Source organism: Durotheca rogersii (genome assembly GCF_024521655.1).
Source record: "Durotheca rogersii strain YMJ 92031201 chromosome Unknown GGS23scaffold_27, whole genome shotgun sequence".
NCBI lineage: Eukaryota > Fungi > Ascomycota > Sordariomycetes > Xylariales > Xylariaceae > Durotheca > Durotheca rogersii.
This window is the reverse complement of record NW_026251258.1, coordinates 478,810-492,926: the sequence shown is the minus strand read 5'-3', so window position 1 is coordinate 492,926 and position 14,117 is coordinate 478,810. Positions and strand designations below refer to the sequence as shown.

General features: G+C 57.4%; 5 protein-coding genes across 5 annotated transcripts; 3 read left to right on the top strand and 2 right to left on the bottom strand.

Annotated features, from left to right (window-relative positions):
• Positions 1-351: 351 nt before the first annotated feature.
• GGS23DRAFT_607220 (MFS general substrate transporter) lies at positions 352-2,336 on the top strand (the record flags this gene model as incomplete). The annotated part of the gene is made up of 3 exons (XM_051520014.1): positions 352-383; positions 465-1,009; positions 1,069-2,336. 3 exons carry the CDS (start codon positions 352-354, stop codon positions 2,334-2,336), a joined length of 1,845 nt encoding a protein of 614 aa, XP_051368737.1.
• A 1,673-nt stretch (positions 2,337-4,009) lies between these two features.
• On the bottom strand, positions 4,010-5,918 carry GGS23DRAFT_583495 (pyrimidine utilization protein A). Its single transcript, XM_051517281.1, has one exon. It carries the CDS (start codon positions 5,668-5,670, stop codon positions 4,588-4,590), a length of 1,083 nt encoding a protein of 360 aa, XP_051368736.1. The 5' UTR covers positions 5,671-5,918; the 3' UTR covers positions 4,010-4,587.
• A 1,108-nt stretch (positions 5,919-7,026) lies between these two features.
• GGS23DRAFT_599951 (HIT-like protein) lies at positions 7,027-8,041 on the top strand (the record flags this gene model as incomplete). The annotated part of the gene is made up of 2 exons (XM_051518998.1): positions 7,027-7,164; positions 7,229-8,041. The coding sequence occupies 2 exons, from the start codon at positions 7,027-7,029 to the stop codon at positions 8,039-8,041; spliced, it is 951 nt and encodes a 316-aa protein (XP_051368735.1).
• A 305-nt stretch (positions 8,042-8,346) lies between these two features.
• Positions 8,347-10,055, bottom strand: GGS23DRAFT_599950 (uncharacterized protein; the record flags this gene model as incomplete). Its single annotated transcript, XM_051518997.1, has 3 exons — positions 8,347-8,535; positions 8,597-9,721; positions 9,789-10,055. The coding sequence occupies 3 exons, from the start codon at positions 10,053-10,055 to the stop codon at positions 8,347-8,349; spliced, it is 1,581 nt and encodes a 526-aa protein (XP_051368734.1).
• Positions 10,056-12,786: 2,731 nt separating this feature from the next.
• GGS23DRAFT_259205 (uncharacterized protein) lies at positions 12,787-13,970 on the top strand. Its single transcript, XM_051512341.1, has one exon. The coding sequence runs from the start codon at positions 13,146-13,148 to the stop codon at positions 13,785-13,787; it is 642 nt and encodes a 213-aa protein (XP_051368733.1). The 5' UTR covers positions 12,787-13,145; the 3' UTR covers positions 13,788-13,970.
• The last annotated feature ends 147 nt before the right edge of the window (positions 13,971-14,117 follow it).

Sequence of the window (14,117 nt, the reverse complement as noted above, 5' to 3'; positions counted from 1 at the left end):
TGGGGAGATGCCGGGGGAAGGAGACTGCGGCCCTCCCTCCTCTCTATTGCCTCGCCCATATCGAGAGCTGTCGGCTGCGCTCTGCTGATACGAGCTCTCATCCGAATCCAGCAGGTCTGGAGGGCGGCGGAATTCACCCGCTCCCCTCCGACCCTCCCCAGACATCGAGTGAATATACCTACCAGACCCGTCCTATTGTTGCACTGCAGCCCGCCAGCATTCTTTTTCAGCATAAATTACGCCGTCCCCCAGCCTGACCCCTCCTCGATCCCACCTTGCTTTCTTCCTTTTGCCCTTTGCACCGCCACCTATTTCTTCATTGCCACGCGCCCTCCTGCAGCAGGACCAACGATGGGTATGTCATATATCCTACCAGACGAGCAGTAGAATGCAAACAGGACATACTTACTTGTTATAGGTAACGACGATGTAGAGCGTGGCTCGTGCACGCACTCGGCCGTCAGCGACGAGAAGTCGGCCAAGTCGCCTCTGGATGGCCCTCCTCCCGCCTACGCTGCGCACTCGGTGTTGGAGGAGGACTATGAGGGCAAACCGACCGAGGAGGAGCTCAAGACTCTGCGGCGAATCCCCGGAAAGCTGCCTGTCGTCGCCTATTTCGTTTGTGTCGTAGAGTTCTGCGAACGCGCTTCCTACTACGGTGTCCAGCCTTTGATCAGCAACTATGTCAATCGACCTCTACCTCCTGGGGGTGACGGATGGGGCGCCCCCCCGAGAGGGACCCAGCTGACGGGCGGCGCGCTGGGGATGGGGACCGTCACCGCGAATGCCGTCACCCAGTCCTTCAGTATGCTGGCCTATGCCTTGCCTCTTCTTTTTGGCTGGCTCTCCGACGCAAAGACCGGTCGTTTCAGCCTCATATGTTGGGGTGTCGGCGTTTTCGGTGTCGCCCACGTCCTGATGGTCGCCGCCGGCTCTAGGGACCTGCTGGCTGCCGGCACGGCCAAGGTCCCATACTTCCTCTCGGTCTACATCCTAGCCATCGGCTCTGGTAAGGTCATCACCCCTTCTCTACGCCTGTCGATCCGGCCTAACCTGATTTCCCTGCAGCCATGTTCAAGCCCAACGTCTCTCCCCTTCTTCTGGATCAGGTGACGACGACCGTCCCCAAGACCGTCACGTTAGACAGCGGCGAAAAGGTCATCCAGGATCCCGAGTCGACGACGGAGCGCGTGATGCTGTGGTTCTACCTCCTCATCAACGTAGGCGGTTTCATGGGAGTGGCTACGTCCTACTCGGAGAAGTATGTGGGCTGGTGGCTCGCGTTCTTGATCCCGCTTCTGCTCTACCTGCCTCTGCCTTTCCTCCTCTGGTTCCTCTACAAGCGGTTGATCCTCTACCCGCCGGGTGGAAGCGACCTAGGGAACGTCTTCAAAGTCCTCGGCATCTGCTTTCGACGTGGCGGCATCAGGAGAATCGGCCGCCACGGCTTCTGGGACCTCGCAAAGCCGTCGAACATCGCCGCCGCCGGACTGAATATCAAGACGCAATGGAATGACGAGTTTGTCGAAGACGTTCGGCGGACCTTCCAGGCCACGGGAATCTTCTGCTTCTTCCCGATCCAATACATCAACGACAACGGTCTCGGCGCCGCCGCGAGTTTCTTGTCCACCATGTTGACCACCAACGGCGTCCCCAACGACGTCATCAATAACTTCAACGCGCTCAGCATCATCGTGATGGCCCCTATCCTGAACTACGGCCTGTACCCGCTTCTGCGGAAGATGAATATCCACTACGGCCCTGTCGCCCGTATCACTACCGGTCTCGCCATGTCGTCTCTCGGCGGTGCTGGCTACGCAATCCTGAACTACTACGCTTACCAACAGTCGCCCTGCGGTAACTACGGCTCTTCCGACTGCCAGATAGGTGACGGCGTGGCGCCCATCAGCATCTGGTGGATGGCTATCCCATTTGCGGTCGGAGGTATCTCGGAGCTGTTTGTCAACGTGCCAGCATTCGGCATCGCGTACTCCCGAGCCCCAGTCAACATGCGTAGCGTCGTGTCGGCGATCAACCTGTTCAACACCGCGGTCGCCTACGCCATCGGCCTGGCTTGCTCGTCCGTCATCACCGACCCGTACCTCACCTGGGATTTCGGCGGCCCGGCCATCGCCGGCGGCGTCTTAACCATTATCTTCTACTTTACCTTCCGCCACATCGACAAGGAGGAATTCGCCCTCAGCCAGAACAAGGACTATCACCTCCAGATGGAGGGCACCGTCAACGTCGTCGGCGAGAACGAGCTCAACCATACGTCGAACCGTGCCGCCCCCATCTCTCAGAACGAAGAGATGATGATTTCGCAGAAGCAGTAACCCCGCACTTCCGTGCGCCGGCGCGCGTGGCCACGGGCGAGCGTACCGTACACTCTCGATAACAGATGACGAGCTGGCCGGCTGATAGGCCTCTCTCCGTTTCCCATTTGTCACGCGTGCTAGTGCACCTTGCGCACGACGTTAGGACCATAGTTAATATGAAATAGGGCTGTTGATATGCCTTTGGAGTTGCGTGCGGTTCTGCGTTCCTGGAGGTGACGTTTCCATTTGTTCAGAAGACTAAAATTACCGGTCGGTTGGGCATGAATATGCTATTAAGTTATCTAACCAACTAAATTCCTAAGAGGGCTGTAGAGATTAGTTTAGGCTCCAAAGCCTGGGATACGGCGCAAGAGTGGACAAGAGGCTGACAACTGGGACCTTGTTGAAAGCGCGGGCCCCTAGAAAGGGTGGAAATGAGGGACATTGGCATTCTTATCGCTCTAGGGAAGGAGCCATACTTTGGCTTCAGCAGTATGGAGGAGGGAGCGCCAGGGAAGCTGGCGGGCCCTCTGGAACTACCTACGTAAGAGAGTTGGTTGGTTCGTTCTCATCGTACTGAGGAATATGGGAAATACCTCAAGAGTATGAATATGTTTGAGAGAGCACCCTTCTGGAAAGGGAGAAGATCAAACTATAGTCTCAAGACTCAACCCAGAGCTGCTGCCCTCGCAAAGAGTGCTTAAGTTGTACTCGTTCGTCAACCGCTACGACCAGTAGACCGGTCTGATATATTATATTGTGCTGACCACGAATTTACAAGGTCAGTACCTCTAATTCAGCCCCGGACAGCTCCCGGCTCTCGGAGTAGTTTGGGTCGGCATAAATCCGATCCCTACTCCTACTCGATTCTGGCTGGAGACGTTACCAAGCCAGGATCCACCCAAGCAGAAGCGTGACAGGGTCCTAATGCAGCATCAGCGAGAGCAGAATTTGAAGCAATAACCACAGCGGTGCTCAAGCAGTTTTACAATAGATCTGATATCGATTTCGAAGAGGACGGTTTGTTCGACGAATCGGGTAGATCTCTAGGCTTCTTATAATAATTGCCCTATCAGGCAGGATAAATTTAGTCGGTAGGATTAGTGGTCACGGCTCATGATGCATGCCGCATTTTTCGTCCAACCATTCTGCTGGTCTAGAGCCAGCAGGGTTTAGTGGTGGCACAGCACCCATTCCATCAGCGCTACCTATATAAAGCAGAGAATCCCTCTCCTCGATTCGAACTCTCAACACATTCTCGCAAATACACCGCCCTCGGCACAGCTCTTCTCACCCCGACAGCTGGGAAGCCCATGCGCCCGTACCAGGAGTTGAACGGCTTACATTCAATAACAGAATGCATGTCAAAGTGGGAAGTGTCCCCCCAGCGCGCGCTGTTGTCCGGGTGTCTGTGCTGGACTGAGAAAGGGTTACGTGTTGTTGCTGGCAGAGACGGGCTGTGAGCTGAAAATCTGTGTGCTTCCCCCCCCCCCCCCCCCCCCCAACCTCGCTGGACTCGGTGAGTGTTAGGTTAAGAACATAAAATTCAGCCTGCCAAGAAAAACAGCCCCGTCTGGTGTGATGGTAACACATTGCTATGACAGCTGGATGTGCCTACTGCGCGTTCCAGTCCCTTCGGGGGGTGCAAGCTCTCTCATATTCTCTTAATCTTCGTCTCATTACACACCCCCTTTTTTTTTTTTTTTGAGGGCGGGGGACAGGGGGCTTACATATCATGGCTGGATCGAGGCCCATCTACACCTATTAACTGATGGAACACACAGTGGTATTAGCGAGGCCCATAGGGAGCTCCCTTTGCCTATATTGAAATACGAAGAAGGAAACGGGGGAGGGCAAGATTCGGGCAGCATTTTAGACTGTAGGTAATGTTCACCATGCCCTCTCTCGGTATTATTGGCTATCGTAGGTATCTCATTCGATGTGACGACGATTCTGCCATCCTGTGATTCGTAATCTAGGTATGTCACACGTATCACGCCACGTCCTGTCCTGTATAAGTTGGTGATAAAGCATGAGATAAAAAAAGACACGCCGGTTGCTACCTCGTCGTGTCGTCGTGCAAGGCACGTCAGTCCGGCCTAGACAATCGCGCCAGGAGACGCCCGAGTCCCGGTTGCGAGCAGAATGCGTTGTGTAAATAACACCACTCGGTAGCTTATGATGAGAAAGAACATTACTCATTCACTATTATCGGTACCCAGCTAGCCCCTCGTTTTAAGGAAGACAAAGGGATAGACGTATACCTAAACTATTCTCTCCCCTGCCGACTCTTCATCAACGGCTGTATCTTCTCGCCGAATTTATCTACGCCCTCCACGAAGTCGTCGAACGTGAGCATGATACCCTTCGTGCCCGGTACCTCGGCGATCTCGTCGAGCATAGCGGCGACCTTCTCGTAGGAACCGATTAGGGTGCCGACGTTCATGCTGACCGTGCCTTCGGGGATGCTCAGGTTTCGTGCGAGGGAGTTGGCGTCGGCTTCGACGTCCTTGGCAGACTGAGAGATCATCCAGGCGGCGGCCTCGGTGTCGATGCCGTCGCTGTAGCGGCTCCACTTGGCTTGGGCCTCGTCGTCGGTGTCCTCGGCGATGATCATGAACAGGACGTAGGAGCCGACGTCGCGGCCGGTGGCGGCGGCGGCGTCGACGAGGCGCGACGAGGCCTTGGCGAAGGCCTTCGGCGTGTTGATTCCCCGGCCGACCGTGAAGTTGTAGTCGGCGTGCTGAGAGGCGAACTCGATGCCGCGGTCGGACTGGCCGGCGGCGATGACGGGGATGTCTCCGGCGCTGGGGCGCGGTAAGAGGCGGCAGTCGTCCATGTGGAAGTGGTCGCCCTGGAAGTCGGAGACGCCGCGGCGCCAAAGGTCGCGGAGGATGCTGACGTACTCGCTCGCGTAGTCGTAGCGGTAGCCGAAGAAGGCGTCGCCGGGCCAGAGGCCCATCTGGGCGTACTCGGCGGGCTGCCAACCGGTGACGATGTTGAGGCCGAAGCGGCCCGGGGCGACGGCGTCGATGGTGACGGCCATGCGAGCGGCGATGGCGGGGGGCACGGCGAGCACGGCGGCGGAGGCGAACAGGCGGATGCGCGTGGTGGCGGCGGCGAGGGCGGCCATGAGCGTGAAGGGCTCGAGGTTGTGGTCCCAGAAGGCGGTGGGCCCGCCGAAGCCCCGCAGCTTAACCATGGAGAGGGCGAAGTCGAAGCCGTGGTGCTCGGCGCGCTGCACCACCTCGCGGTTGAGCTCCCACGTCGGCATGTACTGCGGCGACGTCTTCGAGATGAGCCATCCGTTGTTGCCGATGGGGATGAAGACGCCGATTTCGACGGGTGCCATGGTTGCGGGGGCGGAGACGGAGACGGAGACGGAGACGGAGGCGAGAGGGCAAGCACTATTCGGTGGCCGTTGGTTGGTCGCTAGGTAAGATATGATCACGAGGGGGCTCGGGCGACAAGATATACCCACGGGGTCTGCTATCACTGCGGCCTCCGCGAGAGGGCCTGTTTATACCTGCTTCCGCTCCTCGTTCACCCACCCCATCTCACCCCTCTCGTCCCTCCACCTCCCCTCCCCTCCCTTCTCCTTCCCCGGCGCTGCACCCTCCTGCTTAGTCCTCTTCGTCCTGCTGTGGTACGGCAATATGGAGAGGGTGTAGATAAGCATATTTTCACATACCAGTGCTACCTTACCCCGGCCCTGTCAACCTCGTCTGCGTACCTTACTGTGCCTCTTCCCTTCTTAGGCCCTGTGCCGGTGGTGAGCGTCCCACTGTTGACTTGACTGAGCATGCATGTAAGACGATCGGAAGACTGTCCCTCGCCAATCATGCAGGCGACGAGCCCAGTATATGCTGATCCGACAACTACATAGCACCAGACGAGGCCCGGGGCATCGTGTTTCGTGTGGCAGCAATCGTGGGCTTGGTATTGTCCGGCCTGCCCACAACCGAATATTACCTACCTACTCTGTTAGCCACCCCTCGGACGGGAGGATTTGGAGCGCATGCGGGCAGGCGGTGGAGGCTATTACTACCCAAGACCCTCCCAGGATCATACGGACCTAGCTGCCCGCCTGCGGCATAGGTAGCAGTCTCGATCTCGGAGTAAGAATTGCTTATCACATATGGGATCGTCTCCCGCTAGCCCCTTTCCTCCTCCTCTCCCTCTCCATTTTCCCCTGTCCGGCAATGGCAGCGCCCAGGTTCGGCATATGCCTATACCCGGATATATTTGGGCGGGGACGCATATGCATAGGTATACCTAGCTAGGCTGCACGTGTTGAGAGTGAGGTCGGTAGCGTACCTACAGCTGGCGTACGGCTGTCAGCACGGCCTACCCCCCGCCGCAGATGCCGAACACGGATGGTCCGGTCCGGCAGGCATTTGCATTGCCGGCGGCGGATTTCTTGGCAGGTGACGTGAAGGTCCTTCGTGTCCTCGATCTTGTCGTGCCCAGCTGTACCCAGCTGCGCCCAGCCACGACCCTGCTTCTGCCCTCCCGGCCGGCATTACTAACCTGCACCACCTTGCATACACGAGGTGCTCCGTGCAAACCTCACGTACAACCACCTCAACTCCCGGAACCGGTCAGCGCGTCGAAGTCAACCCTCTCTTCTCGGCGTGCTTTTGGGGAGGGACACCCGGATATCTACCCAGAGCCACCTCGGTCTCGACTTTCGACGGTAACACCCGCAATGGCAGAGATGACGCATCCGGCTGCGCCGCCGAATCTCCCCGCGCTCGTCAAAGCGGCGTTCGAAAGGGCGCGGGCCAACGGTGACCTGGAGTACTACCCGACCCAGGTCGCCATCCTGTCGCTCAATTCCATCCCAGTAAGCATAAACATGTCCCTGTAGTGCCCGTCCCAACATTTGGCTTAGCTTGGCCGTCTTCCAGTTCAAGCTTCGCTTCTCGCCGGCTTTGGCGTTGAAGCCCAAAGCATCCAAGCCCCAGGAGCCTCACGGGAAAGCGTTCAATCCCTTCGAGAATCCGTCCCCGGCTATGCTGATTGCCGACCTGCCGCCATCTCATAGACTAGTCTTGAACAAGTTCGCCATCGTGCCAGAGCACTTCATTCTCGTCACCAAGGAGGTGAAGCCTCAAGCTCACATCCTGGAGAGAGACGACGTCGCCGCCACATTTGCGTGTGTCCAGGCTTACCGTGCGGAAGGACAGGAGCTGTTCGCATTCTTTAACTCGGGCCCGCACTCCGGCGCCAGTCAGCCGCACCGACACCTGCAGCTACTGCCTGTCGAGCGTATGAAAGACGGCCTGGGGCAGGTTGGCAATGGCAACCAGTGGAGCATCCTAGCCGATAGGCTCGCCGAGTCCGAGAGGGCACTACCATTCCGTGTCTTCACGGCACGCGCACACTCGGCAATGACAGTCGAAGAGCAACACGGCGCGTATTTAGAGCTGTATAGGTGCGCCGTCAGAGCGGTGTTTCCGGATAGGGACGTGAGTACCGAAGGTGAGGCCGCTATCAGTTACAACTTCGCCATGACAAGTAGCTCCATGGTGCTGTGCCCTCGGACAGCGGAGGGGGCGACCCTCAGGGATAGGGCCGGTGAGAAGACCGGAGTAGTGTCGCTCAACGGGACAGTTCTAGCTGGCACCGCTCTCGTCAAGAACCAAACTGAGTGGGATGCCCTGCGACGAGACCCCGACGCGTTGATGGATGTTCTGAAGGAAATCGGCGTGTCCCCTTAGAATATTGACGGACAGGCACTCGGTCCGAGGGTATTTGAGTGAATGGTGAAGAGTTAATTGGCATGCCCCTGGGGCTGTGTGCTTTTCGTCTTTTTGCTACGTAGGATCCGGTTCAGTATCCCGTCGCTGGAGGTAAGTACTAACACACTGCTTCCTCTGATTCTCGTATTATCTCGCGCGCCTCCGTTAAATCCTAACGCAACATTTCAGGACCTCGTATCACCCGCAGACTTCTTCAGACCAACACATCCAAATATTTCAACCGAAACACTCATTCGTTAGCCGGGCAGCGGGCTGGCTGGTTCTCACTGGAATTCTGCTCCGCCATCCTCCTTCATCAGCTGCTCCCACTTCCTGTGACAGGTGGCATAGCCAAAGTGGTATGAGCCACCGTGTTCTGTGATATAATCCGCCACTTGTTTCCACGGTATCTTGGCCGACGCGACGTCGTCGCCCCTGCTCAGCTTGCGGACCGCTTTTCTGAGCAGGCGAATCTACATAGGTGCCTCCCCGTCAGTCGAGCCAGAGTCAAGCAGCCCTGGATAGAATACTCACGTCGTTGTCCAGCCACTCCGGCTTCCTCACGCGTTCTTCTTTATTCTTCGTCAGGGTCCGGAATCGGCCTCTCAGCGTTGATTCCGCCTCGGTGAAGTTGCCTTTTCGCCGAATCTCGCGGTACGTCATGCCTGCCATCTTCGACTTGACTAAGAAGTCGTCTTTAGCCGACCGGCCTCCGTCCATGGCAGCAGTCTCGGCGCTATGTTCGTGACCCAGGAACCCGTCGAGCTCGTACGACATGTCATTCTGCCCCTCTCCTTGGCCTTGGGGAACGCTTGTCTTGTGGGCAGAGTGTTGATGAAACACGGGTTGCCGAGGATAATTTAACCCCGTATCTTTCGGAGGTGGCAGCGGGTCGTGGTGGGCTACTGGTGCGGGGCGTGTCTTCGCCGGCTTGTTAGGAAGTTCCTTTCGCTGCCTATGACTCGGTCTCTGAGGAGCGTACGAGCCGTGAACAGGCTGCTCGAATACAGATGATCCGGGATCAGAACCACCACCAGCAAGCAGATTGGCATGGATCGACTCTGTCGAGGACGCCGGAGTCGGCGACGGATGAATCCGCAGCATCCTGGGGGATATGGTAGAAGGGCAGCTCGGCGCCCAGGCATTTCTAGGGCCGTCTACGATAGAGGCCGCCGAGCTATCGAGCTGCGAGTTCCCCGCCGCGTTGCTGTGTATCGCCATGGGATCGAGAGCCATCGCGTTCAAGGCGTCGGAAGTTGTCGAGTTATCCGACGACGAGACGCTACTAGGGCTAACCTGAGGGCATTCTAACGGCTCCCCGAAGACGGGCAGGGGTGCGTGCCAGTTGCTACCAGGCAAGCTGTCCGGGAAGTCGAGATAACCTCCTGCTTGGCTACCTCCGGCGGCGTTGTACACCTGCCAGGACGACTGTCGAAGGTCGAAATCAGCCCCAAAGCCTCGACCGTAAGCGTTTGTTGTGGGGACATTTGGCCAAAACATTTGCTCGTTTCCAGCCGGGTCTTTGTTCGGTTGGCGATGACTCGGGCCAATATTTCGTCCATCACCTACGGCTGAGACACCAGAGGGTACCGTTTGGGCTCTCGCGTTTGGAGTACTCGTATCAAACCCCGGGAAGTAGTCGTTATAAATGTTGTCCGCCTACGGAGGCAAGGGTGAGTATCGGCTTCGATGGCACTTCGACAGGTCGGGTCACGATGTTGCTTACCATGTAGGCCTCGTCCCCACTATCCGCGGCCATGTGCTGGAACCATTGCTGGTCGTCCATCGCCCGCTGCAGTCGTCGCTGAGACACCGGGTCGTTATAGATTCCGCACAACCGACAGGGGAGGTTGTCGACGAATCGCCAGTGCTCAGACTGCTGCAAGATCTCTTTATCACAACCTCTGTGGAGGTGAGACTCAGACGCAAAGATGTTGTCACTCGGGAGAGGATCGCCCCAGACAGGCTGGGGTACCATCGGGTTGATAAACATCTTGAATATCTACCCGATGCTGAGCTGGACTTCTTGTCTCGTGTCCCCCCCCTTTTTTTGGCCTTGCTCACCAGCCACAACCCCTCTCCCTCTTGGTCCTCACCGCCGCTCCTGTCGGCCTTCTGCGCGAGCTTTGGGTCGGCGAATGCCTTCGATTCCCTGCCCAATGTTCTTCCTAGCAAAGCCAGGTTGGGTACGCTTGCAGCAGAGCCTAGCGGTCAAGAACCGGTGTTCCTGGTAGCGATGCAGGTCTTGTGCGGCTTCCCGAACATGAGTCAAGAACCGTTCCCGCAAGCGTTACTGGGGGCGAGTTGTAGAAGCAGCTTTAGGGTGATATATCTAAGGGTAGAAGATGGGCGGTCGCTGCTAGGATGGGGAAAGGTGGTCAAATATGAACGAAGGCGTCGCGTATACTTTGCTGTATTCACCGTGCGCCGAGCGAAGTAAGAATACGGTCTTGATTCCCCGGCTTCTCTAAGCCAAGTATCTATACAGCGGCGAGCCTCAAGACTCGCACAGTCTGTCTCGAAATGGTCCGGGATTTCAGGGATGGGCGAAGAAACCGACGCGGCCAGCACGAAATCTCGTCGGGAGGGAAAAGGGTAGAGTTAATATCATTATTCCGGAGCGCACCTCTCTTCCGAGAAGCTTGTCCATTGTCTTTCCAGATACGGCCTACGACGTACGCCAGAGCGCCTCAAGTCCTCTCAGACACCGATGGTAAGTGGAGAGAACAAGGGACGGGAGTGGAGGTGCGGGAAGCAAGTCTCTCAAAAGGATCCCCAGATTGCCCAAAACGATTCACGATGCCGCCGACTTATGATAGGCAAACCGTCTTCCTCGTCATAGCCGAGGGGATCACGTGCCCTCCGGGAGGCATCGATGAGGGTTGTCAGAGCTATTCAAGGGGCATCCTAGCGTTGCCATAGTGGTTGCGGCTCTACCTGCAAGCATCTGCACAAAAGGGGAGAAGGGGGCAGGGGGGCGCGGGGGTTTATCTGCATCGACGGACAAACCGGCTCTATCAGGGGCCAGTATAGAATCCCATCGATACGATCCTTTGAGGAGGAAGTACACAGAGCGCTAGCACACAGAGCGCAGCGCCGTAAGCACTATCTGCATACGACTTGGCAGCGTTGTCGCTCAATCTGCCAATACTAACGCGTTCAGGCGCTGTATCGAGAGACACGCCTCGGCCCACCAGGATGAGCAGACCCCGATAACCCAGTCCCTACTTTTCCGTGCCTGTTTGATGAAGACGTCAGGTCTCAATCTCGCGTTAGCTCTTTGGCACCTGCGAGCTAGAACACGGAACGCTGCGTGTTCCGAGTGGCTCTCTACATCCACGCCGCGCTTATCGACTCCCGTATCCTAACGCGGGTGCTGGTACCCCTTGAGGGATGCCCGCTGCTGAATGTCTGCTCGGACCGCCCCAGATCCACGACGATCTGGGAGCGACAAGGGCCTAGGTACGATAGTCTCGTAACTTCGGCAGCCGAGAAGCTAGGCGGAGATTTGTCTAGGGGGAAAAGGGGGGGGGGAGGCATGGAACCGTGAAATCTCTTCCTAGTATCTGCTCGTTGTCTCCCCAGCTGCTCGGCGATTATGGCTGCACTACTACCCCCCCGACCAGTGCGTAGTAGGGCGTATCGAGATTGCGACGTATAAATTCGATATGTGACCGAGATCTCAGATCCCTGGCCCCAGGGATATGGCGCGTGGTACGGCTCCCAGTAAGGCTGTTGCTACTTCGAGACGGCTGCAGGTGGGCCAGCACGGCAGGAATCTCTCCTGAAGCCCGAGAGCGGGGGCCGTAGAACCATTGCGGCGTCTAGAGAGGCTTCACTTTTCCTTGTGGCCTCCTTTTTCTTTCTTCCTTCTGGGTGGCTTATCGCGGGACTCGCAGCAGGGCTTCCCCCCTCTGTCCTACAAACATTACGTGCAGGATGAGATGGTTGGGCCGATCGCAAATCACGGCTCCCGGATAGCTCTGAAATGGGTCGTCGAAAGGGACCCTCCCCCCCCCTATCTTGCCAGCAGATCATCCCATCGACCCCCACGACTACGCTACAGCTAATAGACAAGCCGCCGCGTAGGTAAAATGTTTGTTTAAAGAGATGGATGGTGAAGGTTCCGTTGACCAGGTGGCCGGTACGTGAACATTCCTCTCGGTTTCTCTCTGCTCCGCAGCTTTGGTCAGGACCGTCCCGGCTTCTTCAGGAAATGCGATTCAAGATTTCACCGCATACCGTTCGCCGCGAGCCTGCGTTCGTATGACCTGCGAACAGAACGTATATGCAGTGCAGCCCAAGAGCCACTGCAGAGTTCACCGATCGTTCACGTAGTCCAGCAGCACACTCCCCCCTATCTCTCTCTCTCCCTTCTCCTCTCTCTATAGCCGTCGTGGACAGCCGTCGTTGCCAGGCCCGAGCGAGCGAGTGCACGATTCGTTTGAGACACAGCTGCCAACGTTGACAGACAACGACGGTTTGCGGTTCTGTGCGACCAACCAACCATCCCGCACCCCCCTTCTCCTCTCTGTCCTCTTGCCTCTGTCGAATCGAGCCTCCCGCAGGATCTGCCACAGCCCTCGGCGCTTTGATTTATGATGGTAATATTCCGGGCGGCTTGCCGTCGCGCATTCTCCAGGACGGGGACGAGGACGGGTAATTGGCTAGGATGCCCCCCTGATCCTGGCTAAGAGGTGTCTGTTTGGCGATGACGGGCGCCGAGGCAGAGAGTTGGCTTGCCTGGTGTGTGCGGGTGTGGGTGATGAGCTGGCGCGGCGAGCTTCGATCGTGAGAGCGAGTGCGCGTCGGTCTGGACAGCAATGCCCGAGGGCCGCGACGGCCCTCTCCCCTCCCTGGTGGTAAAAGATCGCGTTGCCCCAATGTACGCCTGCCCGCGGGAAGAATCCCGCCCGCCAAGTTGTCGTCTTCTTGCATACATCTGGGCATGCTGGACTGTGTGGATGCGCATGCGTGTACGGACATATGTACACGCATGCGCACATACCTACATGTGCGTTCTCTCCTGCCCCTACTCAGGCTAGGCGGAGGGAGGTAAGCAAGGAGCAAGTAGGAAGACAGGATGTCTACCGTAGATTTCCAGCAGCTGGTCCCATCCCAGATACCGTCTATGTTCGGGGTGGAGAGCAGGATAATTCACGCGGCGTGTCGAGCGAGCGCGCGTATGGCTCGCAGCTGGCTGCATGGTCTGTCGGTTTATTTACCGCCTACGCGTTCCTGGCTTTTTCTTTTTCTTGGCCATTATTCTCGCGGGCCACGTACCATATTTATCTGTCTACCTAACTTGCTACATACGCGCGTATATACATACATACGTGCATGCGTACCTCTCCGTTTCCGCCTAGGCGCCGGTCGGGCGGCGGGCGGAGTAATTTCACATCAAGAGGCGGCAGGACGACCCCCGAGCCACGTCGGCGGCACGGTGAGGCTTGTCGCGGTGCGGTCTATCACGACGCGCCAGGCTGGATTCGGGCGAAGGTTGCGTATTTATGATGGTTGTGGCTGTCGCGGTTTGAGAGCGAACACGAGACAACTTCCCCCTCCCCCCCCCTCTTCCGTTCTTCTCACCCTCCTGTCGACCTTTCCAAGTGCTTATCTTGCTCACTGCGAACTCGATGCTTTTTTCACTTTCATTTTTCGAGGGCGCCCTGTTTTCAACCTGCGGAGGCGCCATGCACACGGGCGCATTGTGGTAACTGGGTAGAAAAGGGGGAGACATGCAGGAAGAATCTATCGCCGACATCAGAGCGGGAAAAGGGGGAAAGGGGGGTAGGATAAGCCAGCCTGAAAGCTCAAGAAATAGAGCGGGAGAAATGCTACCCAAGAAAACTCCAGTATGATCATCTCGCGCCGTGTTGAATTTTCACGTGGCCAGTATCAAGGGTAAGACGAGTCGAGTCCGGCTCAGCGACTCAGCAACCCGCCCGCCAACGTTTCCGTTTCCCCATCCGGACGGTCCGGCAGTCGTAAGCGGCAGGCCACAGCGCTCGTCTCGCCGGGCAGATCTGCGCACATGGACGGCAAGTCATGCCAC